General features: G+C 41.1%; 1 protein-coding gene and 1 long non-coding RNA gene across 14 annotated transcripts in view; one reads left to right on the top strand and one right to left on the bottom strand.

The window, feature by feature from the left end:
• LOC133505572 (collagen alpha-1(XI) chain-like) overlaps window positions 1-13,194 on the bottom strand; it is a 49,043-nt gene that overhangs the window by 15,928 nt on the left and 19,921 nt on the right. For 3 of the 5 annotated variants that reach the window (XM_061828709.1, XM_061828713.1, XM_061828710.1), the window contains 13 exons: window positions 12,667-12,834; window positions 12,493-12,584; window positions 10,485-10,606; window positions 9,654-9,816; window positions 7,984-8,112; window positions 5,167-5,286; window positions 4,968-5,096; window positions 3,308-3,355; window positions 2,598-2,639; window positions 2,457-2,519; window positions 2,305-2,379; window positions 1,689-1,769; window positions 111-167 (listed from right to left, as the gene is read on the bottom strand). In XM_061828709.1, the coding sequence (XP_061684693.1) occupies window positions 111-167; window positions 1,689-1,769; window positions 2,305-2,379; window positions 2,457-2,519; window positions 2,598-2,639; window positions 3,308-3,355; window positions 4,968-5,096; window positions 5,167-5,286; window positions 7,984-8,112; window positions 9,654-9,816; window positions 10,485-10,606; window positions 12,493-12,584; window positions 12,667-12,834 (1,289 nt within the window). Of the gene's footprint in view, window positions 1-110; window positions 168-1,688; window positions 1,770-2,304; window positions 2,380-2,456; window positions 2,520-2,597; window positions 2,640-3,307; window positions 3,356-3,560; window positions 3,778-4,967; window positions 5,097-5,166; window positions 5,287-7,983; window positions 8,113-9,653; window positions 9,817-10,484; window positions 10,607-12,492; window positions 12,585-12,666; window positions 12,835-12,970; window positions 13,075-13,194 lie in introns of those variants that run through there. The other 2 variants (XM_061828712.1, XM_061828714.1) reach the window with 2 other exon arrangements.
• LOC133505577 (uncharacterized) lies at window positions 30-13,161 on the top strand. 9 transcript variants are annotated; one of them, XR_009796287.1, is made up of 9 exons: window positions 30-199; window positions 435-815; window positions 919-962; window positions 2,312-2,561; window positions 7,185-7,288; window positions 9,597-9,718; window positions 9,802-9,862; window positions 12,451-12,649; window positions 12,723-12,857. It is a non-coding gene; the product is annotated as an uncharacterized LOC133505577 (long non-coding RNA). The 9 variants fall into 9 exon arrangements; XR_009796285.1 differs by lacking the exons at window positions 12,451-12,649; window positions 12,723-12,857 and adding an exon at window positions 13,068-13,161 and having other exon boundaries at window positions 435-478; window positions 554-815; window positions 9,597-9,862; XR_009796288.1 differs by lacking the exons at window positions 12,451-12,649; window positions 12,723-12,857 and adding an exon at window positions 13,068-13,161.

Genomic DNA, 13,194 nt, shown 5'->3' with positions numbered 1-13,194 from the left:
ATACACAAAATAATATTGAAATATATTGTCTGTTTAATTGTGTATTTGTGTGTGTTGTGCGTGTGCATCTGCATGTGTATGTGTGTGTTAAAAAAAAACAAAAAACTTACAAGTGGACCAGGTCGCCCTCTGAGGCCAAGTGGACCAGGAGGACCTTTCAAAGACAACTAGAAAAAGAAGCACAACATGATTTAAAAAGGTAACATCTAACTTTTTTTTTTTTAATCTTTCTTGTTCTGCTGCATACCCACGTTGAATGGTGGATCTCTATGTCTTGTGCTGGAATAGTTTTGCTGTGTAATGGGAGTTTGAAATACTTCCCGTCTAATTGTGTATTAGTTTTAATTATTACTTATCACTAACAATTACTTATCATAGTGAATAAACACCTTATCACGTGCATGATCACCAACTGGTGTACGGATTTTTTATAGTGGCACACTGACTAAGGGTGGACTTGACTCCCTCCAAACACAAGGTAGGGCGGAGCCAGTACACCCATCCCGTTGGGTAAACAGGGGGATCCCCCTGACTGACCATCCCCCGGGCCCAGGTTGTTTCCCCAGCCAAAATGGAGCGTCCAACCACAAAGGGAGTGCAAGGGAGTCGCACCACTAACTTCAATACCAAATCCCCCCACCCTCACCCAGCGGAACCCATCCCTGCCATCACCCCTGAAAAGCATGAGGGCCCTAACCAACTACCAGAGCCAGCAACCAAGTCCTAATCCGGGACCGGCCTCCCACCCCCACGAGGAAGCAAGGTAACAGGGGCCAAGTCCCCAGAGGTTCACTGCGCAGGTCTGGAGCTCAAAGGTGAGGTGGTTGAGCACATGCAAGTGACCCCATGTCATGCACAGTCAAACATGAGAAGATATGATCTGGTTACATTGCATTTCTGTATAACATTCTTTTCCAGGCAGACAAGAATCAAGGACCAAAGTTCACCATTTTAAGAAAAAGGTGACCAGTTTTTCTCTAAGTTTACTTATTATGTTTAAAAGGGATATTTTCTAGTGTTATAAACTCTATGACAAGATTTTGCCATTAGTAGATGTTGTCTTGTGTATCTTTCCACTTTGATAATATTGGGGTTTTTGGGGGATTGCTATAATTGCAATTATCAATTGATAGTGTTTATTTGGGAGGACTCTACCTTTTCGCTTACCCAATTGACAATGAACATGCAAAATTGCTGAAAAAGCATGATTGAAACGAAAGGTGGATAGATAATTGTCTTCTGATTTAGACAAATGGGTTCATTGTACGCATATTAAAAGAGATGCAGTTTTAATTTTGTGATACAATCTACAGTATAATCTTGATTATTTTTTGGCCTGTTAAGCAAATGTCATTTACGTTCCCAAAGCAACATTTATGAGTGACATATTGAAATGTGTACCGTTGTAATACAGTCAGTGACTGTGGGAGAGTCTGTGTGGGTGTATCATGTACAGGTTTGTGGGAAGGATGTATAACTCCTATACATATTCTATTGTATATTTACTTGCAAATTTCTCATTGGGTAGCTGATAAAATGAAGTTGTGTTTCGTATTATGTAATGAGGTATTGCATGTATTGTTCAGTATATGAGTCCAACAAAGCCAAAATATAAAAACAGAAGACAAGGGGATTATATGAAACGAGTAACACAGATTTCTGTTAATTTGTTTCAATTTATCGTTTACCTTGGTCTGCTGCAGGATGGCCTGAGCTTGAGCTTCCTGCGCAGAAAAGGTCGCCGATTTATGGCCACCGCCCGCCCGGAACTGTACACACAAACAGAGACTAAGTTTTGAATTTAAAAAAACAACAATTACACTGCACAAATGAAAAGACTAGACTCTGACATGTTGCTTTATCAAGAATTTGCATTTTTCTGAATTAGTTTTGGAATTTGGAAGTAGAAGAAAAATAAATATGCACACAAAACTGCAAGACTTTGGCTTTGTGACTATGCAGAGGGCCACGTGGCTTTTTACAGATCCAATATATATATGGATTAATTTTCCAAATTAAATAAATGAAAACAAAATATCTCTACTGCACACACACCAATGCATTCAAATTTAGATTTAGAAGGTGGCGATGCAGATGGCCGCATATCCTTTTACAGATCCTGGGTTTAACTGGACTAGTTTGTGAAACACAATTTAAAACAACATTAATGAAAAAAGAGAGTCAAGACTGACAGATGGCACCATACCATTAGCCAGAAATTACGTTATGTGTTTGTTTTGGTAATGGAAAGAACGCAACAAATGCTCAGAACAATGAGACGTTTTCCTTTTTTCCCCACATTACCGGTAAGACCATGATGTTTCCCGGGGGTCCCGGGACGCCATCAACTCCGTTCAGACCCGGCTGTCCTGGGGGTCCCTAAGAAGTCCACATACATTTGACCGGTTCAGAACGAGCTTCGTCACTTTGACAACAAAAGAGAGAACAGCCCTGACCAGTTCTCCAAGGTCTCCTCGAGGTCCCACCAGCCCGGTGATTCCAGGAGGGCCAGCTGGTCCCTAAACCCAACACAAACGTGACAAATATGGATCCTCACCTTGGTGAGTGATATGTTTTATGTCCTGTAAGACACTAACCTGAGGTCCTGGAGGCCCATATGCACCCACAAATTGTGTGCCCTGAAACCACAACAAAACAAATTGTTACAAATATGACTATTCAAACTTTATTTTAGGCCGTGCTGTGTATCATACCTTCTCCAAATGTGTTTATACAGGTGTATCTTAATAAATTAGAGTTTATTGCATTTATGCATTTCAACTCCAAAAGTGAAATATCTAAATTATACAAATTTTTCAACACCAAAAAAAAACCTCATTTACATATTAATATCTTTTGGACTGTTATTTAATGTCACACTCTAATTTCTTAGACCTCAATAAATGTGAGTTTTCGTTAGCGGTAAAGCTAAAACCCTGAAAAATTTATTACAAATGAGGTAAAAAAAATAGATGATACTTTCTTTTGTGAGTCTATATAAAACTGGATATGAGTTTTTAAATTTGAATTTCGTAGAGCTGTTCAAAAGTTTTGGTTACCTCCTCTAACAAAGCTTTCAAACTCAAGGGATCGGGGCAATATCTGGCTCACTACATTAATTTATGTGACCCGCTAAGGCAAATCATGTATACTACTTTTGTCTACGACTACTATTATTTACTCCTATCTGCAACTATCTATGTCATGTTTCCTGGTAATTCTGCACCAAAATTACAAACTCTGAAATGTCTTCACATGACTAAATGGTTCCAAACACAGTTGTAGTGTTTAAAATGAGTTTTCTTACCACTCCCAAAAGGGCTGGCTCCCCTTTCTCTCCTTTCTCTGGAATGTACTGGCAGGAAGTAGAAGACAACAACAACATCAATATGTTGTTCATGAACATTTGCCTCAAAAGTCTGGCACCTTGCCATGGATGCCAAAAATATCACAACTGATCATGTTTATTAGCCATTGATATACAAATCATCATAGTGAAAGTTATACAGTATGTATGACAAGAGAAAATTATTCATCACGATATTGATACAAAGCGCAACCTGTATCATCTGCCGCCTCCGATATGTTACGCGTGTGTATTGTATTGAGTAGCGTAGGATAAAATAATATTTGTATTTTGTCACACCCGAATTGTATCTATATATACTGCAACATATATTGGTCAACTACAGTAGGTTATTGCGATATAGGAAGACAAAACCCAAAAATCAACTATATGTGTCATGAGCAAGTCTTGGCCACTGCCTAGAGGGGCGTGGCCAGGCCACTGCTCTGGATGATGACAGCTGCTCACAGCTGTGTCACATTGGCACTGTAATTAGACGGTCATTTAAGTTGGAGTTTTTGTCACTGACATTTGCCACTTGGTTGCTTTGTGTTAGTGAGTTGCATTCACTACCTATGGGACTCTCCACTTCTATGCGTGAGTTAAAGTAACCCTAGTCACAGCGGTTCTGTGCCCTTTTGTTTGATCCTCTCCTGTTGAGTTGTTAGATTGCCCCATAGTCATCGGACCTTGCTGCATGTCTTTTGGATCCCGCCGAGCCTGGCGTTTCTGTACCTCTGCCTTGTCGGACTGCTCCACCGGAATAAACTACATTGAACAGTATGTCTTTGCCTTGAAGTCCTGCATTTGGGCCCGCCCCCATACCAGGGGTTTGTGACAATACGTAACATCATATGTGATCTACCACCATTGATACTTGACGCTTGTATAATAATAAATTAGCATTGTAAAAGAATTGCTATATCTGATGCCTTTCTATCGCTACTCTACGATAAGAAAAAACGATACATGAGTTGTATGTATTGATACGATATTGTAGAAGAAAATAATAAAATACACAACAATATCCATTGATTTTGTGCCAGGTGTATCATCTACCACCGCTGAGCATGAATGGTTGTGTAGCTAGACAAGACAAAATGATACGATTTATAAAGTTATCAAAATTTTGTGGCACCTGAATCTGTTTGACACCTGCCCATCAATAAATACAGTATTGGAAGCGAAAAGCATACGGTACATTGGAATATTGATATTTTGTCCCATCCATCTGCATCGTCTACCACCACTGATATTGAAAAACTTGTGTATACATGCATGACCATAAAAGAAAACAATGTGACACATAGTACTGTTTTGCTATTTTGGTCCACCCACATCGTCTCAAAACCACAGATCTGTGACACTTGATATTTGATACTCGATATTTGACATCCCACATATATTGTCTTTCACCACTGAATAATTGATGCTTGGTACGACAAGAAACTGATTAGATTCAGCATGATATCTATCTTTTATCGCACCTGTATTGTCTTACATCATATTTGAAACTGGTGTATTGATATACTATAGTACGAGAAAGCAATGAGATACGTCACGATAACGATAATCTGTCCCAGCCAGAATAAAGAAAGGGGTGAGTTCGTAATCTTGATACCTGAGCGTCCACACCATATCCCCTCTCGGCCGGCCTGTATCGTTCGTCCACATCCTCCTCCTCCTCATATTCGTACTCGTTCACCTGGTAGTCATCCGTTACGTTGTCGTAGTCCTCGTACTCGAAAATCTGTCCAATAAATGAGAGTTGAAAGGTGAAAAAAAAAGGACCATGAAATAGCAACGGACGCTAACTTCACCTCGTACTCGGTGATGTTAGGCCCGGTCGTCACTGTGGAGACAGAGACGTCCTGGTAGAGGTCACTGAAGTCGTACTCGTCCAACTCTTCCACCACGGGTTTCTTTGGTTCTACGTACACCTGAAGACCACAAAGAGGATTGACTTCAAAAGTTAATTTTGACTTCATCGGCTCCGTTTTCTTGACCCCATATATGTGGAGCTTAGAAATCCGTCTGCCTGCACTTCGACACAAAAATTGTGTCCCATGTGTGTCCTTCTACAAATTACTGTGTGGTTGTAAAATTTACAGTACAACCGGAAAGTTTTGCGTCACCTTTTTCATATTTCGTTATGTTACAAGTCAATATCTCCATAAGATGCCTTTCAACTTTCCAGTTTCACCCCCAAAAAGTTAATCTTTACTTCTCAAATTAATTTTCATTGTACTGAGGAACTGTTCTGCTTTCACATGCTTATTAGTCCAGTTCCTACTCTTTTTTTTTGTTTTTCCAAATTAACTACAAGCAGACAATGTACATGCACACAGAAAAATATGTATGCTTGCTGAAAGGTTTGGCTACCAGAGTGGATATAATTTCTTTGACTAATGTTAATTAGTTATTAGTTATTTAATGAGCACTTGGTGGATCTTCACTTCGCAATGTGAATTGCTAATCATGTCAGCGTCACCGTCGAATGTTTGGTTAGAGCGTCTGCCTCGAAGCTCTAAGGACTGGCGTTCAAATCCCGGCCCCGCCTGTGTGGAATTTGCAAGTTTTTTCCCGTGCCCACGTGAGTTTTCTCTGGCCAATCGGGTTTCCTACCACATCACCAAAAACGTGCATTCATTGGATACTCTAAATTGCCCCCCAGGTGTGATTGTGAGTGCGACTGCCCTGCGATTAGCTGGCAACCAGTTCAGAATGTAAACACCCCACTCCTGCCCGTTGACAGCTGGGATAGGCTCCAGCACTTCTGCGACCCTTGTGAGGATAAGCGTCTCAGATAATGGATGGATCGTTGTAATGTCACTGAAAACATCAGAAGATTTCTTAAAGGGCCAGTTCCCCATTAATGTCAGAATGGAAGACAATATAATGGACATGTGCAAAATGTTTGATATGATGACAATATACAGCCTTATTCCAAAATAGATCTAAATTATACACAGCACACCCTGTAATGCAAAAGTGACTATAAGTTTTTTCAAGATCTCAACAAATGCATTATCATTGTGTAGGTAGGTTGTAAATGTGGGGAGGGACATCGAATCCAGAAAGTATCCATAGCACTTCTTTTTAAACATTCATCCATCCATTTTCTTAGATGCTTATCCTCATAAGGGTCGCGGGAGTGTTGGAGCCTATCCCAGCTGTCATTGAGCAGGAGGCAGGGTACACTTTGGACTGGTTGCCAGCCAATCGCAGGGCACATAGAGACAGACAACAGCTGCACTCACAATCACACCTCGGGGCAATTTAGAGTCTCCAATAATGTTGCATGTTTTTGGGATGTGGGAGGAAACCGGAGTGCCCGGAGAAAACCTACGCAGGCACGGGGAGAACATCCAAACTCCACACAGGGAGGGCTGGGATTGACCCGGGTCCTCAGAACTGTGAGGACAACACTTTTCAGCTGCTCCACCATGCCGCCATAAAGCAAAGTCTGTAAATACTCGTGTAAATATGCATTTGTTCTTTTATAATAAAAATCATGTTGTCAATATGGTGTGTTGTGTACAGAATTTTGAAAAAAATGCATTAATTCCATTTTCAAATTAGGTTGTAACATAAAATGTGTAAAAAGTGAAGCACTATGAATATTTGTACTTTTTGAATACTGCAACCAACCAAATTCCCCTAGCTCTTCACTGAGTATTTTGTACTTGTTTATTTTATTTTGGGTAGAGAAGATAAAAACTCAATTCTTGTTTTTAAAACTCACTGAAGATGTCCGCGCGTGTTACTCCTCATGCTATAACTATAACTTCTATTTCATTGTTGCACACGCCAGCTGTTTTTTTTTTCTTTTTGCCAGTGATTGTCGACGGCCCATTGAGCAAAAAAGACGTCACTCATCGTGGCAGCACCGTAGAGCCATCGTGATGTCACTGAGGCGTGTAACATCACACAAGTAAAATGGTATGTATCGTTTTTGGTTTATTTAGGACTACATGTGGAAGAAGACCACATAATGGGGGCATTTTTTTCAAATGGATTGAAGAAGTGAAATGAAGAAAAGCTGCACATGCTTCGCTGTTTTCCTAGCATTTCTTTCATCTGTGGATTCTGGAGTGACTGCAATAAAACCACCCAAGAAAAAAAAAAAAAGACGTCCTGCAGCGCTTTTGAGCCTGCGGCCTGTAAATCGTAGATCACAGAGCGATCAGACAAAAAAAAAACATTTGTAGTCTGAGGAACTAAGACAAACTGACATGTACAAGTGAGAAAATAAACATTTTTTTATACTACCAGGAAAAGGAAAATGAACGTTAATGGTGACTTTTATGCATTATAAATTATTTTGTGGCACATTCAGCGGTTCAATGATTTTAAAATGCAGTGCTGTTGACTTTGAGCCTTCCTTTTTTTCGCCGTGTAACCTCGTGACTTGTAGAAGCTAATCAGCTAAAAAAAAAAAAAGGATGACAATTTTATAAAGTTAGCATACTGCTGCTCGCATCCTTTCAGACCTCAAAGCAAATATCTCGTGGTCCATAAATACTTGCAATATTTGTATAGAGAAGAAAGCCTGGTGAGGTACTTGGGGATTTACAACATTCAGCACCTGTCACGTGGCAGGCCACTTGGGGTTGGGGAACACGGTGGGGGCTCACCTCGGCGGCCGGCATGTCAATGAGGATGCTGTCGTAGGGCAACGGGGCGTCACAATCTGGAATGTAGTCCCTGCAGTATGTCTCGGCCGCCTCTGGGTCGTCCACCAGCAGCAGCTGCTGGATGTCACCCTGTGGAGTACGAAGGTAGAAATTGACGTTTTTATTTCAAATGTTTGATGTTTTTTATTTTCCTCAACCAAACACAAACAATGATTTATTGAATTATTTAGATTTTTATTTAGATTTTTTGATTGCCTCATACAGATCAGTAAAACAGATACAAAATGAGAACAGGAGTTGGTGTAGGCTACAACTCACACTCACACAGAAACTAACGGTACCTGATGCCCCTCACTTGGCCAGGCCCCTTAAAGGCATACATACAAAACACCGGTTGCTGTGACTTTCAACTTTTCCCACAATTACATGCGCATCATAAAACCACTATTTAGGGAGTCCTCTGTCTACAACTGAGATCCATTCCTACAGTAGCGATTTAACTCGAATTTCGACTTAAGTCGGATTCCACCATTAAAGTCAGAATTTACATCAAAATATTTTGTATAAAAAAACAAATACATTGAAATAAACAAGATGATGTACTTAGCATTACTGATGAGAGGTGGATAGAGAAGAAGAAGGGGATGCTGTGCTTAGGTATTGCGAAGGAACCTGGTCCTCAATCCTCTCCACGACAAGAACCTTGTTTTGTGATCATTTGATCCAACATAGGAACGGAACCCTTCACATGCACTAAAATACGGGCTTTTTCTTTAATAATTGTCACCACGGTCGACCGACTGAAGCATTGGTGGTGTTGGTGTCTCTCCTTTCTCCAATCTTTTTATGATCTCGAGCTTCGTTTCCATGGTATTTGATTTGCTTTTGGCTGCAGAAGGATTGTTAAAAGACACAACTTTCTTCTTTGGGGCCATAATGTCTAAAAAGAGGAGGGCGAAAAATACAAAGATACTCCCGGCGCACAAACACGGACAAGCATAAGCCAGACAAAATGCTGGACGGGGGACGGGCATTGTAGAGTCGAAACATCTTAGGTCGAGACCGTCTTAACCCGAGGACACCCAGTATAAACTTTTATTACATTGCATTATATTTTTACACAATACAGTGTTGTTTTTCTTCATTAAGGTCACACAAAAACACAACCTTCTTGTTGGCTGAACATATTTATGGTATGTCAATTCATTTCATTGGGGATTATTGATTTGATGAGAATAAATTAAGTAATAAAGTGGTCATAGAAAGGATTAGACTCATAAATCAACGTAAATTACTTAAAAATAACTAAAACAACAAAACATTTTTTTTAAAAAAGGACAAATTTAATTGACAAACTAATTAATTAACCAAGGACTGCGTACAGGAAAAGTGACAATGGGGGGCACTTTTAAATTAAAAAAATTAATTAATTCATAAAATAAAATTCCTTATTTATTCAAATTGACAAAACAAAAGCAATGAAAAAAAAATTTCAGTTAAAATTATCACATTTTATTTTTCCTTAAAAATTATTTTAAAATAAATATTTCAGTTATTATGTTTGCTTTTTTAAGAGTCTAATCTTTTTTTTTTTTTTTTTGCGTGCACTGCAGTCCACAAATGCCCTTGGACTCTGGACAGCCCTGGTTTAAGGATTCTGGCTAGCCAACCTCAAAGACGTCTTGGTCCAGCAGACGTGTTCCAAACACGGTGACGCCGTCGGTGCTGACGTGCGGTTGGTGTCCCCGCAACAATCCTAAAGTCTCAATCTTGATGCAGTCCAGGTAGAGAGTGACCAGCTGGCCCTTCACACTGTAGGCCACTCGGTGCCACCTGGTGGAAGGAGGAAGACAGCGCGGTAAAGTCAACAAACATGGCGGTACGAATACATGGATGAAAAGTGGAACGACATTTATGACAACGTATGTTACAAAAAGTTGGAGTCTTTAAATTGTCATTGACGTTGCCAGAAACACATGCTAGGCTCATAGAAGACTAATGAATCGAAAGTCTTTGAAATTTACACAAAAAAAGTATTAGATTCTTGGAGATCACATTGTCGCTGTATCTAAATTTTTCAATTTAAAAACATCTTAGCCATATGAGGCTCTGACTGCTACTTCTGTTTGACCCAGTTTTGTATCCTTTTTGCCCATATTTGTCTAAGACCTCCTCCTTTCCGCTGATTGGTTACCTCCATGTAGAAGGGCCCACTTGTAAGAGCAGACATATTTGAGCCCTGGCTCGGGAACTAGCGACATAGATCAGCTTGGGAAGTTTGAATGAGTTGACTTCAGGCCTCTCGGCTAAAAATATCTGGAACTCAGGAATGCGTGGAGGATTTTAATTCATAATTCACGTTTACTGAGGCCCCATAGAGACATCTCAAAAATGGTTAAGGACAAAATACTCAACATTTAAAGTTGTCTTTGTTATAGGCCAAGCGGGAAAAGAAGAATGTAATGCGTATTAGGAGATTTGCATATTGGCGTGTTACCTACTTGCCATCTGCCAGGTTAATTCTCCGAAAAGTAGGGTAGAGTTCTGGGGTGGGCTGACCCTCGTGGTCTTCGTACAGAAACACGGGAGAACGTCCGATCTCCAAACCCAACTGTTGTGTACCCTGTGACAACAACATTCAAAAAGTTCAAGACAAAAACTGCTGACTCATCTCACTAAAAACAAATAAGCTTTGGAAAGCATTCGCAGTACACAGTTACAGCTTTATTGCAAAATGGAGTAAATCAAGTGTTCTCCTCAAAATTCTACACGTAAGACCCCATAATAACAACATGAGAACGGAATAAAAGTATTCACAGTCTTTGCGCAGTCACTTGATGGGCTTGTGGCTACCGCAACCCCCGATATTTTTGACAAGCTCAGCCACCTCTCGATGGGCAGTATGGGTCCTTCCTCTTTGCAGCACTTTTTTAACACTTTGGATAGAACGTGTCAATGTACAGTAACAAATAACAACAACCGCTTTGTTAACTTTCTACATTTATCACGCTAACCAGGTTTTAGGTTAAGTCATGACATGGATGAAGAATATCAGCGCTCGGACTGTGGACTTGTGAATCAGCGGCTCTTTTACAACAGCTTGGTGGTCTCATTTATCCGTACTTTCCTCGCTCTTTGTCTTTTTCTGTCAATCGAAATCATTTGCACTATTACAGCGTTATGACGATATTTTACTTAGTTGAATCCAGATTCCAAACTGCACATTTGCTGGGCGCCACTAGATATCTACTAAATTTTTAATTAAAACCACCCCCCACCTCCAAATCCAAGACTATAGTCCTCAGTCGGAAAAGGGTGGTGTGCCCTCTCCAGGTTGGGGATGAGATCCTTCCCCAAGTGGAGGAGTTCAAGTATCTTAAAGCCTTGTTCGCGCGTGATGGAAGAATGGACCGGGAGATCGACAGACGGATCGGTCCAGCGTCTGCAGTGATGCAGACTTTCTATTGGTCCGTTGTGGTAAAGAGGGAGCTAACTCGAAAGTTGAAGCTCTCAATTTACCAGTTTTATCTACGTTCCTACCCTCACCTATGGGCATGAACTGTGGGTCGTGACCAAAAGAACAAGATCCCGGATACAAGCGGCCAAAATGAGTTTCCTCCACAGGGTGTCCAGGCTCTCCCTTAGAGATAGGGTGAGAAGCTCAGTCTTTCAGGATGGACTGCTCCTCCACATTGAGAGGAGCTAGATGAGGTGGCTGGGGCATCTGATCCGGATGCCTCCCGGACGCCTCCCTGGTGAGGTGTTCCAGGCATGTCCCACTGGAAAGAGACCCCGAGGACGACCATGGACACACTGGAGGGGCTATGTCTCTCGGCTACCTTGGGAATGCCTCAGGATCCTTCCGAAAGAGCTGGAAGAAGTGGCTAGGGAAAGGGAAGTCTGAGTATCCCCGCTGAAGCTACTTCCCCTGCGACCCGACCTGGAAAAGCGGTAGATAATGGATGGATGGATGGATTTTTCATTCCTATGTAGACAAAAATGCCAAAAGCATTCGCTCACCTGCCCTGACTCGCACATGAATTTACGTTTCATCCCCTTTTTAATCCAGAGGGTTTAATATGACAGCGGTCCACCCTTGCAGCTATTACAACTTCGACTCTTTTTGGGCAGGCGTTCCACAAGGTATAGGAACATGTTTGTGGGAATTTCTGACCTTTAAAGCACATTTGTGAGGTCATTCACTGACATTGGATGAGTAAGCTTGGCTCTGTTTCCACACTATTTCATCCCGAGATGTTCTATAGAGTTTAGGTCAGGACTCTGCAGGTTAGTCAAGTCATGTTTTGTGGGTCATCCCAGGACACAAAGTTGGGTTCATCAAATACTGGCTGGTTTTTTTTGTTTTTTTTTTAAATACCTTCCGAACCACTTTTACACCAACCGACTGACCAAGGCTGTGAATGCTTATAAAGTTCATCCATCTTCTACCACACTTATCCTCATTAGGGCTGCGGGGGCATCGTATGAATGGACACATGTGACACAAACCTGAGGGTCATACATGGACAGCAGAAAGACCTGTGAGCCCTTCACAGCTCGAACTGTGGTCATCAGTGAGAAGTCTTCTGGGAATGGCGAATCTAAGCCGAGGAACACGTGAAAACTGAGGTCATTTATCAAGAATGTTCCTGTTCACGACCCACCGGTAGGACTTTATTTTACCAGGGAAAAGCTGCTTGGTGGGAGCACTCAGTTGGATCTTCTTGTTGATCTTGAAGGAAAGGTCTGGATCCTCTCGGCCCATCCTGCTGGTGCACAGTCCGGCCTCCAGGGACACCCCCTCCATGTCCTCAGAAAGCTCCAGAACCTTCAAGATGTCGATGGGACTGGCTGCCAAAAGACAAGACAAAAAAAAAAAAAACAAAACAAGGACAACTTAACATGAGCCATTTGCAGGGCACAATCACAGCCATAATTTTAGGGTTGTCATAAATGTTTTGGGGGGTGTGGGAGAAAATTGAAGTACCGGGAGAAACTCCAGGGCGGATTTGAACACAGATCTTCAAAACTGTGAAACGGGCGTTTTGTTTTGCTGAATCCTCTCAATTGTTTTTCACATTTAGAAAAGACCTACAAAAGATGATAGTCATCAAAACATGAATGGGATTTTGCTGACGTCTTGAAACTGCCTTTGATGTTGAGAAAAACAAGGTGAGGTGAGTTGAAGTGAGTGAGTTTTCTTTAATGATT

The sequence above is a fragment of the Syngnathoides biaculeatus genome, chromosome 9 (assembly GCF_019802595.1).
Source record: "Syngnathoides biaculeatus isolate LvHL_M chromosome 9, ASM1980259v1, whole genome shotgun sequence".
NCBI classification, from domain to species: Eukaryota; Metazoa; Chordata; class Actinopteri; order Syngnathiformes; family Syngnathidae; genus Syngnathoides; species Syngnathoides biaculeatus.
The sequence above is the reverse complement of the archived record's forward strand: the minus strand, read 5'-3'. Positions and strand labels throughout refer to the sequence as shown.